General features: G+C 35.2%; 2 protein-coding genes and 2 pseudogenes across 2 annotated transcripts; 2 read left to right on the top strand and 2 right to left on the bottom strand.

The window, feature by feature from the left end:
• Nucleotides 1-9: 9 nt before the first annotated feature.
• LOC133705310 (uncharacterized) lies at nt 10-2,001 on the bottom strand (annotated as a pseudogene).
• A 319-nt stretch (nt 2,002-2,320) lies between these two features.
• On the top strand, nt 2,321-4,032 carry LOC133705309 (desmethyl-deoxy-podophyllotoxin synthase-like; annotated as a pseudogene).
• Nucleotides 4,033-7,268: 3,236 nt separating this feature from the next.
• On the top strand, nt 7,269-12,435 carry LOC133704731 (ent-kaur-16-ene synthase, chloroplastic). Its single transcript, XM_062129668.1, has 14 exons — nt 7,269-7,820; nt 8,290-8,348; nt 8,449-8,734; nt 8,845-9,025; nt 9,415-9,632; nt 9,718-9,838; nt 10,024-10,121; nt 10,210-10,430; nt 10,526-10,638; nt 10,726-10,824; nt 11,164-11,379; nt 11,466-11,607; nt 11,705-11,950; nt 12,048-12,435. Exons 1-14 carry the CDS (start codon nt 7,778-7,780, stop codon nt 12,351-12,353), a joined length of 2,349 nt encoding a protein of 782 aa, XP_061985652.1. The 5' UTR covers nt 7,269-7,777; the 3' UTR covers nt 12,354-12,435.
• A 255-nt stretch (nt 12,436-12,690) lies between these two features.
• LOC133704732 (inosine-5'-monophosphate dehydrogenase 2-like) lies at nt 12,691-16,529 on the bottom strand. Its single transcript, XM_062129669.1, has 5 exons — nt 15,998-16,529; nt 15,306-15,889; nt 14,725-14,910; nt 13,666-13,923; nt 12,691-13,165 (listed from the first exon to the last, which is right to left on the bottom strand). Exons 1-5 carry the CDS (start codon nt 16,401-16,403, stop codon nt 13,094-13,096), a joined length of 1,506 nt encoding a protein of 501 aa, XP_061985653.1. The 5' UTR covers nt 16,404-16,529; the 3' UTR covers nt 12,691-13,093.
• Nucleotides 16,530-18,638: the final 2,109 nt, after the last annotated feature.

Raw genomic sequence — 18,638 nt, 5'->3', positions numbered from 1 at the left:
TTTTTTTACTCAAGTAAAATACTGGAAAGGTGCCCTTCTGGGTAGGGATAAATAGAGAACACGCAAGAACATCCCACTTTGGGTCAGTGCTCCTGAACAAGAGCAAGTCATAAGAAAGCCCCCTCTCTTTGTTAGTCCCAATGTTAAAGAGTTCAAAATTTGTGTACATGCCTGATGCACTTTGAAGCACCTGAGGAGGAAAAGCCCCAGCATTATGGAGGAAGGGCATCAGCAGATAAGCTAAAAAGGTTTTCCCTTCAGATGTAGACATAAACTGCCTTGGATGAAAATTTCCAAAATATAGAAAATGGGACACGACCTTAGGATCTATTATTCACTTGTGTCGTCTCAAGCTTTGAATATTTTCCTGGGCCATTCTTTTTGTTCAAACTGTATTTTCCTTAAGAAAAAAATGCATTAATATGACGGGATAATGGAGAAATTTCTTAAACTCCGACGCTTATTATGAGAAGTGCCCAGCAGTAATCTTTTTAGGAGCTAATTGAGGAGGGTCGAAAATAACTATATCCCAGGATTCATTTCTAGTAAAAGCACCCTTCATAAATTCAGTGGCATCTTTTCACAAAAATGATTCAGGTTGTTAAGAATATTATTTTCTCTAGCAAGCAAAGATGTATCAACTCCTGTCAGAACACTAAATTAACCTTGAACATGCGAGGAGTTTGGACAACCTACTTATACTGAAATCCAGAATCTTCAAGTGTCATTTAAGAATTGTCAATGAGAAGATAAGAGAGCTGTGTTAGTCGGAGGATCATAGATTAACAGACATAATCATGAATCAGGCCAAATGAAAAATGTTGACATAAATAAATATCCGTGACATCTATTGCACCTCCATGCACCGCATTTAGAGCAAAACCACCACTGTGGGAGCAAATATCAAGAACTTTCAGGCCATTTGAAATTGTAGATATGAACTAGCGGTTTTCACGTTGGTCAGCATAAAATTCAGTCTTCTTGCACACCAATGAAATTACGTAAGTGATCCCGTTTACCATAACCTGGCAGATGAACATATAGAATGGCATCAATTTTGCAGTAAATGGATTCGTTCAGAACCTCAAGCAGGTAATTCCAGAAATATGGCTAAAATAATAAGGCAAAGGCAAAATAGGTGGTGGCTGCTTCATAGATAGCAACACTTCAGAGAATGAGTTCAGCAAGGAATTGGCAAGCACTTGAGATGTGGCAATTGAATATAGATTATCCAAGCATGGGCTTAGACAGAGTTAGAAAAAAAGGCATTTGTTATTCAGGCATAAAATTATCATATACTTTCCCCAGTTGCATAAATCCAGAGTATGCTGCTACATGACCTGCAGACCCAAACGTAGACGCTGACAAACGACAAATGAAAACCAAAATTTGGAGTAATTAATAGGCAATCAGTGGTGGGAATTATTACTTTCAATTTTACGAAGCACCACTGTGAATTTTCAGGTACTAATCACAAATTACCAAAAACACAAAAAACATCATGTACGAGCAGAAAAAAGCAAGACCATTGAGTATGCAGTTCATACAGGCACCAGCCTTAAAAAGCCAATGGTAAGGTATCTCTAATGGTGCACTTCTTTTATACTCAGTGGAGAAATAGATGCCAGGAGCTAGAAGAATTCTGGAAGTAAAAAGGGACTGATAATTTCATAAATAAGGGGAAAAAAGAGGTTTTTCCGTGGGAAATGGGTGAAAGGTATGATGTAGAAAAATTCCACTCCATGAAAAGTTATCTTGAACCTCATTCTTCATGTCCAATGCACAAGAAGGATTTCTGCACATGATTTAAGAACTTAATAGATGAAGGAGATAAAATCAAACCAGAAAGCTGTCTTTATACAGATACCTCGTGGCTTCCTCTTCTAGCTGCATGAGCCTAACACAGCGTGGAAACTGAATTATACAACCCCCACCCCATAGGTTTCTCTGTTCCATCAGCAACCAGCACAAAGTCTCCTGTCTTGGGTGGTGGTCTACCATTTATTCGATTGACTGCTTCACTGTACACATTGGACTTCCATACTTGAAAAGTTTCGTCTTTCCCTTTTTTTTTAATACAACCTTTGCAATTCCTGCCGAAAACAGACCTATTACAAAGGGGTCTAGAAATCGTAACGGAACCAACCAATGATAATTTGATAACTATGAGAAACCTTATAACAGCTTCTTCATGTTGTAAAGAATATAGACAACGCAATTTTGCTATGACCTCAATTGCAAGTGCAAAATGTTGATTTAGTCCGATTGGCATGAAATAGTTCAGAGATTCCAGCTTTACACTAATTTTTCTCATAAAACAATGCATCCCAGTATCACAATAACAAAAATGAAAAGAAAGGACAGCACCCAGAAAAGAAAAGACACAGACAAACACAAACGTAAAATGAAGTGATGAAGAAGCTGCAAAAGAAGTGATGAAGACCCATGATGTTACTTTTGCTCAAAGGCCTTATTTCCTTGTTTCAGATATCATGTCTTACAATTCTACGAATATTGCTTTTTCGCCTTTTGGAGACTATTGGAGACAAGTGCGTAAAATATGCATACTGGAGCTGCTAAGAGCAAAACGCGTTCAGTCATTCCAAGCAATCAGGGAAGAAGAGGTATCCAATCTCACCAGTTCCATTAATTATAATGCAGGATTGCCAATCAACTTGACTAAATTGTTGTATACTATATCATTCGACAGCACTTCAAGGGCATCCTTTGGGAAGAAATCCAAAGACCACAAAGCATTTAAATCTGTCATGGAGGAAATCATGGAGGTATCGAAGAGTTTCATTATTTCTGATATCTTTCTCTCCATTAAATTGCTTCATTTGATCAGTGGTACGAGGCAAAAACTTAAGATTCTGCATCAGAAAGCAGACCAGATACTTGAAAACATAATTAATGAAGATAGAGCTAGAGAGGCACCCAGCAATGAGATTGAAGCTGATGACCTTGTTCATGTTCTTTTGAATCTTCTGGGTCATGGAAAACTTGAATTTCCCTTGACTACAGACAGCATAAAATCCGTTAACCTGGTTAGTACCTATACTATATATGCTAATTTGTGTGATTTCATATGTTAATACGTGCATAGATTCCTACATTTAGTACCAGTCTTCCTCTCAGGGATGATCAAAAGCTTAGCTCGGTTAGTTATGCTTTCTTCATTAAGCACGATGTCATCCACCGAGATAAAATAATTGATGTTTCTCAAGCACAATTAGAGCTGCCTGGATATTTTCTTTTTGTTCTTTTTTCTCTTTTTTTTAGCTGCTCATATTCATGTAATTGGCATGAAAATAAAAAAGTTTTTTGGACCTGTTTAATGAATTTGCACTCCTGTTGCAGGACATGTTCCTTGGTGGGACAGAAACGTCATCTACAGGTTTAGATTGGGCAATCGCAGGACTGCTAAGGAATCCAAGAGTGATGAAGAAGGCACAAGCAGAAGTGAGGCAAGTCTTTTGTACAGCAGGGAATGTCGATGAAACAGACCTTGAGAAATTAAAGTACCTTGAACTGGTAGTCAAAGAAACTTTGAGACTGCACCCTCCCCTTTCTTTACTACTTCCAAGAGAAAGCAGAGAGCATTGTGAGATTAATGGATTCAAAATACCTGCCAAAATCAAAGTCGTTATTAATGCATGGGCAATTGGCAGAGATCCTGCTTACTGGAATGAACCAGAAAAAATTCCATCCACAGAGATTCCATGATAGTTTAATTGATTACAAGGGGGCTAATTTTGAGTACATCCCATTTGGTGCTGGAAGAAGAATGTGTCCTGGCATATCATTTGGTATCGCTAATGTGGAGTATCCACTTGCACATTTGCTTTATCATTTTAACTGGAAACTTCCAAATGGACTAAAACCAGAAAATCTAGACATGACTGAAGTCTTTGGCGTTGCAGTAAGAAGATCTGCGCTTGATTCCCATTTCGTATGATCCTCGGTCTATTCAATGAGATCAAGGAGAGAGAGTTTCTATGCATGTTCAATGTATATTCCAGGTTGATGCCAATGTTTACTGTATAAATACATGGAGAAGACTCTACACCATGTATTTAGGGTGTTCAGCCACTTCCATGAATGAATCTGTAGCTTTTCAGGCCTACGTTGGTTTTAACTTGGTAAATTGTCTGAAGAAGAAAAGGTTGATGGATAAAAGAGGAATTCTCGTGGAAAATGAATGCATAGGCTAGTTGCATGTTCCTTGTGTTCCAAGAACTCTAGCTAAAAACACGGTGCACACCATCTTTATACTGCTACTATAAGGAATTGAGGGTAAAACTGGTCCCACTGAGATTTTTTATTTTTTGAAATTTTTCACAATATTGAGTTGAATGTTGACAACACATAATGAAATCTTGAATAGAAAAAATGCGCAAACATCATGGACACGTTTTTTTTTACATCATGATATATTTTAATTGAAAATTAAAAAGATGATGTTTGTATTTAATTAATTAAATCAATTGAAAAATATATAAATTAATAAGTCATAAAAAAAAGGTTGATAAAGTTAATTGAAAACTAAGATGAGAAGTTGATATTCCATGTAAAGAGTAAATGATAGATACACGTACATATACTCTATCTTATGTTTTAGTTGCTCTTCAATTTTTTATTTAATTATGTAGTGATAAAAATAGATTTTCACATGAGAACCAATAATTTATACCTCGAAGGAAAAAAAATAATTTTTATTTTCTTGTTAATGTATTTTCTTAACAAAAAATAGCAATGTAATTTATTGCATAAAAACTGAAAATAATTAAATAAATATCTAAAATTTAAAAAAATTGAAATAAGGAGAAAATAAATGTATCTCTTTGATCAAAACCCCCTTCTTTTATTCATGCATTCCTTTTTCTTCTTTTTTTTGACAAGAACATATCTTTTTATCTGAAATATTATTTTATAAATAAGAACTTATCACAAGCTTAAAAGAAAGTTTTAATAAAAAAATAAAAAATAATGAATTGATAATTTGGACATGAATATATTTAAAATATAAGAATAATAAATTTAATAAATAATATATAAATAATTTTCAATAACAAAATAAATAGATATTTTATTCATAGGTAAAAAAATTAGAAAATTATGATGTTAGGTTAACATATAATTATTTAAAAAATAATTATTAATAGTATTATTAAAAAAACACGAATATTATTAGAAAAAAATGACGTGTTGTGTAATTATTATTCATAGAGAATGTTGTTGTAAAATGAAGAAGAAAAAAAAACAAATAATGTAGGGCCCCTGCATAAAAAGGGTCAGGCGTGCCTGTTAGTTTTCATAAATAGAGGATGACACATCGTTCACTCTGATTTAAAAATAAGAAATTGAGTGCACGATATGTCAGTCAACTAGGTGAATGATGCGTCATTCAACTACAATTTTTTTCATTTGTTGAAGGTGGCTTGGTGATAAAAAATACCATGTTTATTTTTATTTTTTAAAATTTTTTTAAAAAAAATAAATTTTTTTTATTTTGTTATTTTAAATTAATATTTTTTAGTGTTTTCAAATTATTTTGATGCGTTGATATCAAAAATAATTTTTAAAAATTAAAAAAAAATCATTTTAATGCATTTTTAAGTGAAAAGTATTTTAAAAAGTAATCACACTTTCAAATGGATCCCTGTTTTTGGATTTCAAGAACCTAGTTTTCTAACTATTTTCTTCGCCCTGTAACATAAAAAATAATAATGTGAACCTCTAAAATATCATATTCAATAACAAAATATTTTTTTTATTGATATAAAAACTAAAAAAAAAAACCCAGTTCACCTTTTTTGCTTCTTTAAATGTGAGAATCATTAATTTTCATTGAATCTTTCTCTTAAAAGTAAGATTTATAAACATTAATATTAAAATTATTGATAGATAAAATTCAGCAGCCTAAAAGATTTCTTTCTCTTATGATTTTTCAGTAACTTACTCTCTTATCTCTCAACTTTTAAAAATTATAATGTGAAAAAAATAAAATTTACTATCAAAATATAATGTGGCTTTTACCTACCTTTTGTGGAAAAGAGTTTTGTTTCTTCCTTTTATGTAAATTCCAGTCAATAATCTACCAATTTATTTTTTTAATAAAAAACTAAAACCTTATTTTGTAAAAATAGACATGAATTTAACGTTGAAATATTTAACAAAGCATCAAGAAAGCTAAAAAGAGAGAACATATCAATACAAGTTTCAGCGAGTAAAACCATGAATAATTTAAAGAGATGAAATAAAAAAAACAAATAAAGTTGAGTGATTAAATCGTAAACCATGCAAAACTACGACTAAAATAAAATAAAATATAAATAAACAATGAATGAGCATTGAAATGTGGTGTGCACAATATTTTGTTGAACTCTCACGTGATTCAGTTGAAATTCCTGGTCAAGTAGGGAGTCAAGTTGGGATTTTATAAGTTTAAATTGTTATGCTGAATCTGATAATATGCCCATGACTTGTTTGCTCTTTGTTTTTTTTTTCTCTGATTTTTTTTTATTATTATTTTACCTGTGATGTTAGATTTTTAACTAATTTTATCATTTAATTCTAAATTGATTATAAATTAGATTTATATTTTTTATTATATAATAAAAAAATTTAACCCAGTAAAATCAATAATCCTGAGTTGTAGATTTTATGTATCAATAACAGGACATCTGAAATGTTTATTTTTTTATTTGATTTTTTCCTTTCTATCTGCATAATAAATAAGTCTGTGTCAATGCAACTCATTAGTTTTTTTACTAAATAATAAATTAAGTCTATATTTTTCAAGTTTAAATTATTGTTATGAGTTAAATGACAATATTTAAAAGTTTTTTATATTACTTTTTGACGTAAATAAAAGTGATTCAAGCGCGGTTAAGAAACCAGTCCTCTTCCAGACAATGTTTTTTTATTTAGCATGATGTTTTTAATGAACAATTTCTTGGCGACACCTCTAAATCTATTAGTTTTTTTTTTAATTATTTTTTCCTTGCGCTCTACAAAAACGATGTTTAGCAATGTGGGACCGGCTCAAACCCAACTCATGGAATTTTGGTCTGACTAGGCAGCCGGGTTTTTGTTATGGCTGCATTCTGCGGAACTCGTGTCCCAATGAGCCGTGGGAAGTAGCAAGCCAGCCAGTTGGTGGGTTAAACACTCGAGACTTTCAGAAGTGGTCATGTCCATAGTAATCGGGGATTCCCCACTCCAAAAACAAATATAAAGAGACACCGAAGAAACAACCCAAAAGAGAGAGGAGATAAAAAAGAGGAAAAGTAAAGTAAAGGTAGTTGCAGTAATGATTTTACAAGTCCAGGTCTTAAAAGGAAGGCAATAGATGACTCATATCATATCCGATGAAGGTGGCCTGGCCTGTGTATTAAATCGCTTTATAAAGCAAAACCAAATATATCTGATCATGGAAGAGATAACAAGCACCGGAAAACTTTCCATTTCTAGAGAGAGATAACAGGCTGTGAGAAATTAAGAAAAATAAATCGTGGTCTGAATGTTGTTATTAATTGACTAGATTCTTTTGTTTTTCAGTGCCTTACATGGAAGCGTATCCACTTGCCCTTTGATTCCATTTCTGCTACTTACTACCCCTTTTCAGTTTTCTGAACTCGTGTCTGACGTGTTCTCTCTCTATTTAAATCTCTCTTTGTCTCTATCTTATGTCTGTGTTCAGAGTATATTCTTGAATACTGTTAGCAAGGGTAAAAGGAGCCTCTGTTGCAATAGTTCTTGGTAACTACCTGTCATGTCTTGCAGTCGTCCCTGGTTCTGCCCTTCTTCTATATCAGGTTCTCTTTCTTGAACTTTTATGGGGTTTTGGCTATCTGTACAGTGCAACTATGCATTCAAATTTCTTTTCTTTTTTTTTGTTGATTCTGTTGCTGTGCTTCTTATGTTGTAGAATTTCGTTTCACTATGTCTTATTTGAAATCTTTATGAATTTATACATTGCACGCATGCTTACCGGGGAATGAAATAACGTCAGTCATCTCTGGTTATCGAGTTATTGTCGGTTAGAACTCGGAAGAAAGAAATGAAAGTGCTATTACAGAGAGCATACTTTGTTTTATGTTCTTAATAATTGGTATTTGATTATTCTAACAAGGTTGATTATTTGATTATTTTTTTCGACCATTCATTTGGCACTCGCGGTTTTTTTCCCCAGGATGCATTCTCAAATCTGTTATTTATCTATAATTCATCATGAATAACCTGACTTGGCTTTCTTTCCCTTTGGCCAATCTTCCTTTTGTGAAGCAACCTTGACAGACCCTGCATCAAAATTAGTCACAGGAGAATTCAAGACAACCAGTCTGGTACCTAATACTGCAACTCTTTGGAATTGTTCCATCTATTCTATGAGAAATTAAAGGATTGAACATTGCTCTCATTGATTTTCCATTTTTAATCATGCAGAACTTTCATGGAACTAAGGAAAGGATCAAGAAGATGTTTGATAAGATTGAATTGTCAGTGTCTTCATATGACACTGCTTGGGTGGCAATGGTCCCATCTCCAGATTGTCCGGAAACTCCTTGTTTTCCAGAGTGCACAAAATGGATTTTGGAAAATCAACTTGGTGATGGCTCCTGGAGTCTTCCTCATCGCCATCCATTATTAGTTAAGGATGCTCTTACATCTACATTAGCGTGCATCCTTGCATTGAAGCGATGGAGTATCGGTGAAGAACAAATAAATAAAGGTACTGTTTTAAGTTAGAGCAAGTGTTTAGCAATTATTCTTAGGTGGCCAAATTGCATGATTAAGCAATGAGATATTTGAGCTGGATAAATATTCTCTCCCCTGTTGCAGGCCTTCGATTTATTGAGTTGAATTCCGCTTCAGTTACGGATAACGAGCAACATAAACCAATTGGATTTGATATAATATTTCCTGGCATGATTGAATATGCCAAAGATTTGGATTTGAACCTCCCTTTGAAGCCGACAGATATAAATTCCATGCTCCACAGGAGGGCCTTGGAGCTTACAAGGTGAAATTCTATCTTCCGTATTTGCTATTTTGGTCCACGTCTATGTTCATAAAGCTTCTTTTCATAAGAATGATACCGAACTTCAAAAATGAACAAATTGGCTTTGCCAAGTTGGGAAGGATCAGACTGTTCAAGCTCAGTCAACCCCTGCCTTGAAACTGGGGTTGGCTGGCTCAGCTCTGCTTAATAGAGCTGTGTACTGCTCTCTAGGAGCAAGGTCTAGAACAAGGTTTCACTTCTTGAAATTCTACAAGTGCACTTTAAATATTTTCCAAAAAATGCGTGGAGCCTGTGGAGTGATCCCAAATGTTAGAAATACGTTGTCATTTCTAAAGTGTAATACATCATATTGGAATGGCCTGGTTTTCATTTGGAGTCTATATATGTAGTGGCGGTGGCAAGAACTTGGAGGGAAGAAGAGCCTACTTAGCATATGTTTCGGAAGGAATTGGAAAATTACAGGATTGGGAAATGGCCATGAAATATCAAAGAAAGAATGGATCACTGTTCAATTCACCATCCACCACAGCAGCTGCCTTTATTCATATTCAAGATGCTGAGTGTCTCCATTACATTCGTTCACTCTTACAGAAGTTTGGGAATGCAGGTCCGGCCACATAACTCTAAATGTGCTATCTATAGCGTCACATCTCTCTGGTATCTAGTTATTGACTTTCTATTGATTTCTTCAGTTCCAACCATTTATCCTTTGGATATATATGCTCGTCTTTCTATGGTTGATGCTCTTGAAAGGTTGGGAATCGATCGGCATTTTAGGAAGGAAATAAAATTTGTTTTGGACGAAACATACCGGTAATGTACCATTTTCATTTTGCAAATGCAACACCACTGTGTTGTAGATGCAAGCAACTTTCTTGGATAACTGAATTCGTCTTTATGTTTTAACAAAACTCTTCACTAAAGTTCTGGTTAACTTATTAGACCATAATTGGATACTATTGTTGTAACTTTAAACCTTGACATTAGCAAACAAGCAGATTTTGGTTGCAGGGGGAGGAAGAGATATTTTCTGATAATGCCACTTGTGCTTTGGCATTTAGGATATTACGTTTGAACGGATATGATGTCTCTCCAGGTATCTTCTTTAGATAGGAGATTTCATGTTTGGATTTTTGAGGATGTTTTAATCAGTATAGCTTTAATAGGGTTAACATTTGGTGTAGATACATTAAACCAATTTTCAGAAGATCATTTCTCTAATTCACTGGGAGGATATTTGAAGGATTCGGGAGCTGCCTTAGAGTTGTACAGAGCTCTGCAGCTAAGTTATCCAGATGAATCACTTCTGGAAAAACAAAATTCTCGGACAAGCTATTTCCTGAAACAGGGATTATCCAACGTTTCACTTTGTGGAGATAGGCTTCGTAAAAATATTATCGGAGAGGTACTTTTGTTTTTTCCCTTATTGTCAAATCCCTGAGAACAGCCTTTTTCAGTTCCATTGAAATTCCTAACTTCAGGTATTTTCCTCCACTTCAGGTGCATGATGCTCTCAATTTTCCTGACCATGCAAATTTGCAACGCTTAGCTATCAGAAGAAGAATTAAACATTATGCTACAGATGATACGAGGATTTTGAAAACTTCATATCGGTACATCTTGATTAGTTGAAGAAATTTGTTAATTTGACTGGTAAAATATATGTGTTCTTACTTGTACTTTTACTTTTCATGTCATAGTTGTTCGACTATTGGTAACCAGGATTTTCTCAAATTGGCTGTAGAAGACTTCAATAACTGCCAATCAATACAGCGTGAAGAATTTAAACATATCGAGAGGTGCGTTTTCTACACAAGCTTTGGACCATGACTTGGTGGCCTTCATTGAATATACATCGAGAGCAGGATATATTGAGCACCAAGCTAGCTTTGTTGCATTCACCCCCCCTTTGTCTCTTTTCCTTTTCAAGATGGAATCGCAGCTTTTGCTGGAGCTACTCATCACTAGTGTTGCGACTTTACATTGATCTCAATCTCACTGGAGTTCTTAAATTTTTCAATCAAAGATCCAAATTTCCTTAACACGGACTGAATGATTAGCTAGCTCAGAGCATTTAGTCAACTGTTTGGCACTTCAAATATTACTTGTTTTTAGCAAGATACCTGTCATGTAAACAGGTGGGTAGTAGAGAGGAGACTGGACAAGCTAAAGTTTGCTAGGCAGAAGGAGGCCTACTGTTACTTCTCTGCTGCAGCAACTCTCTTCGCTCCAGAACTATCTGATGCACGCATGTCATGGGCAAAAAATGGTGTGCTTACTACTGTTGTTGATGACTTCTTTGATGTTGGTGGTTCTGAAGAAGAACTGGTAAACCTTATTGAATTGATTGAGAGGTATGTTTCGTTTCCCCTTTCAGTTTCTTCACTTTCTAGATGATTCTCCTCTGTTCAAATCATGATTTATTTCTAATGGAATGCAGGTGGGATGTCAATGGCAGTGCTGATTTTTGTTCTGAGGAAGTTGAGATCATATATTCGGCAATTCACAGCACTATAAGTGAGATAGGAGACAAATCTTTCGGATGGCAAGGACGCGATGTGAAAAGTCATGTTATCAAGATTGTAAGACGAATTCCTACAGAATTATTATAATATTGTTACCATCATATCAGCAAAATTGGAAAGAGACTTTTTTTGACGGTTCAGTTTTGCATTACAGTGGTTGGATTTGCTCAAATCCATGTTGACAGAAGCACAATGGTCAAGTAACAAATCAGTGCCGACCCTTGATGAATATATGACAACTGCACATGTATCGTTCGCTCTAGGGCCTATTGTCCTTCCAGCTCTGTATTTTGTGGGGCCTAAGCTTTCAGAGGAGGTTGCTGGACATCCTGAGTTGCTTAATCTATACAAGGTTATGAGCACTTGCGGGCGTCTGCTCAATGACTGGAGAAGCTTTAAGGTGGATGGTTCTTCTCAAGGGATATAAAATGAGATGTTATCGGTCTCATGTCTGATATTTACTTGTTTGGTTGCTAACTATGTTTTGCATTTTGCAGAGAGAATCTGAAGAAGGGAAATTGAATGCCGTCTCGTTGTACATGATTCACAGCGGTGGTGCTTTAACTGAAGAAGAGGCCATTGAACATTTTAAAGGATTGATCGACAGCCAGAGAAGACACTTGCTTCAATTAGTTTTGCAGGAAAAGGATAGTATAATTCCTAGACCCTGCAAGGATTTGTTTTGGAACATGATAAAAACATTGCACACGTTCTACATGAAGGATGATGGATTCACTTCAAACGAGATGAGAAATGTTGTCAAGGCAATAATAAATGAGCCCATCTCTCTAGATGAATTATAAGCAAATGCTATGAAACATGTGAATCCTACTTTTCTGAATTTCTCAAACCAGCAGCAAGGTATCAGTCATTGTTGTTTATGAATGCTCATGTTTTTCTCTGGCACTGCATGTGATTGTGGCCAGGCTTCCTTGATATCACTCCGAAGCGTGTATCTGGGAACCACGCTGGGAGATAACAAAGAGCTGCTGCCACTAGAATCTAGCTAAACATGCAAGAACGCACCATCAGGGGCCGAACCAAGCTCTTCTTGCTAGGGAAAAAAAAAGAAGCGGAGCCTCCAGACATTAGAAAACACCTACTTGATTTAAAGCACGCCTTTCAATTTTTCCTTGATCATTCAAATATCAGCCTACCATGCCACGTGGATTGCAAAATCAAAAGTATACAAACAATCTTGTCCACTCACCATACATAAAAAAACAAGGAATTGTTTGTTTGAAGACCAGAGCGCAAAATTGCTTAATTAATCCATCAAATTCTCTTACACTTACATAGTACAACTGGTAAAATACAGGCAGGTAATTGCTCTCATGCCTGGCAACAAGAGGCAAAGATCATCAAGGCACTTCTGGTATTCCCAGCAGAAACCGCCTATAAATTTCACAAAAGAGCCCATGTAAAATTGGCAAAGCTCCTTCAAGATTCGTGCAGTTCAATTAAACGCTACTCGCACTCAAATATCACTTTGGAATTTAGAACTGGTCGTTGTCAGTAGCAATAAATGCTGGACGGGTTCCATTCAAAAGGCTTTCTTCTCATGTGAAGTCAGTCCATGAACTCCACCCTCAACTTGTGCCGCGGCTGTCCGTACCTATAGCAAGCCAGAGGAATAAGGTCAAACACCGTATCGACAAAAAATAAAAGAGCAAAGTTCACACATGACTTCAGCAAGCATGAGTAATAAGCGGACAATCAAGGGCATGATGAACCACTTCTAGTATTTGAGACCTGGGGATGCAAGTATGATACACGACCTATTGCCAATGAATCAAAACACTTACCCTTAATCCCTTCATATACACCCCCCCGGCCCTCCTGACAATTCAGATTATGTTATTGATGCGTTGCCCTGTACTAGAGCTGTTTTGGTTGATTTGCAATGGTAGTAGCGATTTTAATCATTTAAGATGGTTTATGCCTCTACATAGGAGGCTAACTTCGAATGTTCAACCAGCAAGCTATAAAAAACGTATATTTACACATATTCTGATGGATAAAGACTTCAGCTTCAAGCACAGTCACAGATTATTTTCACACATCAAAAACTACCAAATTATCCCGATACCAGAAGTATAAGAAAGCCATCCGTACCTCAAGCCTAAGTGTCTTTGACCTTAACAAATCATGAGCAGATTGCAACGAGGAAGCACCAAGATCCTGGAACCCTTGCTTTACTGCTTGCATAGTGTAAGGTACTAACTTCAAAACAGAACCTTTATCAGCAACTGCTCCTACAACTCCCTGAGCAATCTTTAGCTTAGCAGTATCACCCAGGTATCTTTGATCACTCCCTTTAGTCATTGCTTCAAGGGAGCCCATGCCACGATATTTTTTAACACGGCATTTTTTCTGGTATGGAAAATTGTTAGCATTCACAGAATTGAAACAGCATCTAGAGCCAATGAATGTATCCAGTCATATTTTGTCATGAAGCAAGAATAAAAATGATCACAAAATAATTTGGCATGTTACTGGTATAAAACCGTAAATCACAAGCATGCTGCATTAGTGTCTGAATATTCATATATTATTAAGTACACACATCAGCTGGCATGTTCATGAGACTGCCTTGCTAACATAACAAGTGTCCATTATAATTCATAAGTGCATTCCCAAATAATCCAATGCTAACCAATGTTAACAAATGCACACAAACAACAATTTTTCATTTTTTAGTAATGTTCAGGTTCACTTAGCTATCTATTCTGAACACCAACCTTACCTTTAAGGCATACAATTTCCTTAAAAGGACAGGTTAAAAGATGAGGATTGCCTCAGCTGCAGAAGATTATCTTGACAAGATAGTCTCCTAATAAGATTTCTTAACAATTAGAAAAACCTTTATTTATGACGTTTCAAACTTCGAGGTTATTTTTGAGTTCCCTGTCCAAAATCTTGCACAGCTTTATTGCCTCCGCCAATGAAAAAACATCGATAATGATAAATCGGAGAGGAAATACTGGATTGGCCACAGGGATGATAGTGGTTGCTTTTACTTTTTTGTTATTACGTAATCATCTTAATTCAAGGAAATAATTCCAAAAGAAAAAAAGCGTGAAAAGGAAGTTTGTAAAAAACCCACTTTCAAGAAAGATGCTTGAAGAAACCAACTAAAAGACTAGTTTTCATTGCCATTTAGCCATGGCGTACCTTCTCATCGTACTCATAAGCCCCAGGAGCTTCAGTACTTCCGGCTAAAAAGCTTCCCATCATTACAGTAGATGCCCCAAGCACCAGGGCCTTGACAATATGCCCTGAGAATGAAATGCCACCATCTGCAATAACAGGAATGCCACTTTGTGCGGCAATGGATGAAACCTTGTAAACAGCAGTTGCCTGGGAAGTTGCAATGCAAGAAAAACAAGTTTCAGTGTGGAGAAAAGGATGGGATGTGCAAATTATCTTATCTATTCACACGAAATCATTCACTTTGGAGTTCAGTTGCCTGGGAAGTTGCAATGCAAGAAAAACAACTTTCAGTGTGGAGAAAAGGATGGGATGTGCAAATTATCTTAACTATTCACACGAAATCATTCACTTTGAAGTTCAGTGCTCTGTTACAGAAATCCGTATGCTAGGTTGTGCTGAAACTCCTTTTCTATTGGCATTTTTAGATTCTCGCATACTAAAAACAACAAAGATAATGTTTTCAAGTAAAATGGTTGGTGTTGTACTACCAGCCAGCGTCCAAACTAAGTAAGAACATAATACCATTAACAGAAGTCCTTTACCTGTCCTCGCCCAACTGCACAAACCTCTTGTGTGGTGCATATGGACCCAGACCCCATACCAACTCTCAACCCATCTACACCTGCCTTGATCAAATTCTGTGTTTGACTCATTGTCACCACATTCCCACCGATCACATCCAGCTCCGGATAGGTCTGTTTCACATACTTAATCATCTCAACCTGATAAACAGAATTCCCTTGTGAACTATCCAGCACAATAACATCAACCCCTGCTTTCACCAACTGCTCCAACCTCTCCTTATCCGACTCCCTTGTCCCAATCGCCGCCCCAACCATCCACCTCCCATCAGACCCCACCGTTCCCTTCCCTAGCTTAGGATATCCCTTCACCCTGTCAACCTCCTCCTTCGTCACCGCATCCACCACCTTTCCTCCCTCCTCCACCACCACAAAATCACGCCCTTCCTCTTTTAACTTCTCATCAATCTGCCTCAAATCATAATCCCACGGCACGCACACGTTCGCATCCGTGCGCATGACCTCCCCCAATTTAATTTCTTTATCTTTCAACCCCAACCAATCAGACTTCGCAACATATCCCAGCAACTTCGTCTTCTGAGTCCCTAAGCAATATGAAACAACAGAAATCCTAAGCACTTCCTCTTCGTTTAAAAAGAAAAAATTATCGAAAAAGAAGTGATTTATTTTTTTTATTCTTTTTATTTTATTACCTGACTGAGTGACAAGAACAAAAGGAACATCATGGCTGTCAAACTCGTCAGCCATCCGTGAATCAGGCGCCTTAAAAACTGGACTCGACAATATAGGCACACGGCGTGACTTAACGGATCTGATCATATCAGCTTGCTCAGACGGTGTTACATTAGAGTGAACAATCCCAATTCCACCGAGCGCCGCCATCGCTGAAGCCATGTAGGACTCGGTGACGGTGTCCATGGGAGAGGAAACCCATGGGATAGAGAGGGGGACATTGCGGGAGAGTTTAGTTGAGAGGTTAACGGCGTCGGTTGGGAAGTCGATGTAGTGAGGGAGAAAAATGACATCGTCGTATGTGTAGGAGTAGCCTTGGTTGAAGAGTTTTTCGGCGGGGAAACCGTCTTCGAATTCTGTCGCCATTTAGTGGTGGTGGTGGTGGTGACCGTGACGGTGGTTGTTGCGGAGAGGGGAAATACTGGAGGATTGGGGCGTGGGATGGGATTGGTTTTACTTTTGTAGGTTTTTTATAGGTAGATGTTAGATAGATAATGATGAATTGAAATATGGAGGGAAGGGAAATGGACAAAAGGAGAGTGATTGGGTGTCTTGCGGTATATGGTAATTTGGGTGGTCCATTCATCATTACTGTCCATTTTTTAATTTGTCCATCTAGCATTTACGTGAAAAACTTTTCTGCATTTATGATTATCTAATTATTGAAGAATCTATACTGATTGATTTCTTTTGTTCTATAAAAAACCTTAGCTAGAAAGTCAGCTAAGTTTTATTTAAAATAAATGCCTAATTCCCTGCGCAGAACAATCCTTTGCACAAGCAGCTCTGATATCTTGAAATGATTGAATTTTTTATTTAAAAGAAATATGTATTGGATGAATTCTTTCTTTCTTTCTTTCTTTCTTTCTTTCTTTCACCGTATGCAACTATTAAGTCACATTTTAAAATTAAGTTCAATTTATTTTTTATTAAAAATTATTTTTTTATTTTTTTAAAATATCTTTAGATTATTTTACGTGTTGATATTAAGAACTAATTTAAAAAAAATGTTTTGATATATTTCAAAAAAAAATAACTATAAAAAATAACATTCACAGTATTTTCAAAACAAAATGAATGGAATGTCGTTACCTTGTTATTGGAAATTTGCTTCTTTTTCTAGGGCGACAGCTGTTATTCAAAATGGAATGTGGATTATAACGAGGGAAATAAATCCAGTTGCCATCAAGCTAAGTTTTAAATGTGCTGGAGCATTTAAAAAAAAGAAAGGTTTGATGGAAGATTTTTCATTTTTATAGAAAAACAATTCTTGGAAATATAAAATTAAAGAGAGGCATTTATTTTTTCTTGAAAACGCATTTTTTTAATTCTCCACGTTTTTTCAAAAAAAAAAATCAAAAACCCCAAAATATTATTTTTTTTCGTTTTTTCACTGTAAGTTCAGGGCCGGTTCACCTGATTTTTCAGACATCACCGCACGCGCGTGCTGGATTCTGGTTGGCCCGTGTTTTCAAGCTCTATTATTGAATTTTAGTTGATTTGTTTTTCTTTTTCTTCTTATTAAATAGTGCAAATATCTTTTTTTTCATAAAATATTGTTGTTGTTGTTGTTTTAATTGTTATTTAGATTATTTTTTTATTTTTTTTATTTTATCCATTATCATTTTATTTAAATTTAAATTTTTGTCTTAATTCTTTTTTTTTTTGTTTTTTTGTTTTTATCCTGCTCTAATTGAAATTTGCTTTTAATTTTACCCCTCAATATTTTATATCAAATTATTTTTGTACTAGATTCAGTCCTCATTTTTCTAATTATCATTTCTTTTGTTTTTGAGAGATTTTTTATTGTATTTTTTTTCAATTTCATCTCCTGATATTTTATTGATTTATAACTTTGCTTTATTGTTTTTAATGTTTGTTTTTTCTGGTATTGTTTTTTAATTCATAGTGGGAGTCATGGGTTTTAAAGGCTAACATTATACACAAGTTAGCTTTGATCTTTTTTTGAGGTTTTTTTAAATTGATTTTTTCAAATTTATCATTGAACATCTGATTTACCATGAATTATTTTTTGTTCTAGGTTTTTTTCTACTTGATTGGCAGATTAACCTAGATCGATATTAATTTATTTTTTCATTAATTTATTTTATTTTATTCTCAATTTCACAATTGAATATTATATTTTTTTATAATTAAGCATGATGATTTTATTAAATTTGTTTTTGATGATATTACCTCGATACCACTCACAGATTTTACATGCTAAACTAGATGGGCTTGGTTTTTTCTGACATTTTTTATGTTGTCAATTTTTTACCAGCTCATCTATTTTCATTGTATTTTTTTGTATTATTTAAATTAGATAAACTTATTAAACTCAGTCTAATTAATAACTAAAGTTTCAGATTTTTTTAGTGTTTTTTCAGATGCTTGTATCATCGTGGATTTTATTTTAAAATACATAAAAATAATATTTTTTAAAATTTATATTTTAACAATAAAGTATCAACTCACTTCAAGAACATCAAAACATGATTCTCATGAAAAACAAAGAGGATGCTAGTTACAACATACTCTAAATGGTGTGGGGGAATCACTATTCCCCCACACACATTTCACTGTGGATTACAATAGTAATCC

This window comes from Populus nigra, chromosome 10 (assembly GCF_951802175.1).
Source record: "Populus nigra chromosome 10, ddPopNigr1.1, whole genome shotgun sequence".
NCBI classification, from domain to species: domain Eukaryota; kingdom Viridiplantae; phylum Streptophyta; class Magnoliopsida; order Malpighiales; family Salicaceae; genus Populus; species Populus nigra.
This window is presented reverse-complemented; position numbering and strand designations above follow the sequence as displayed.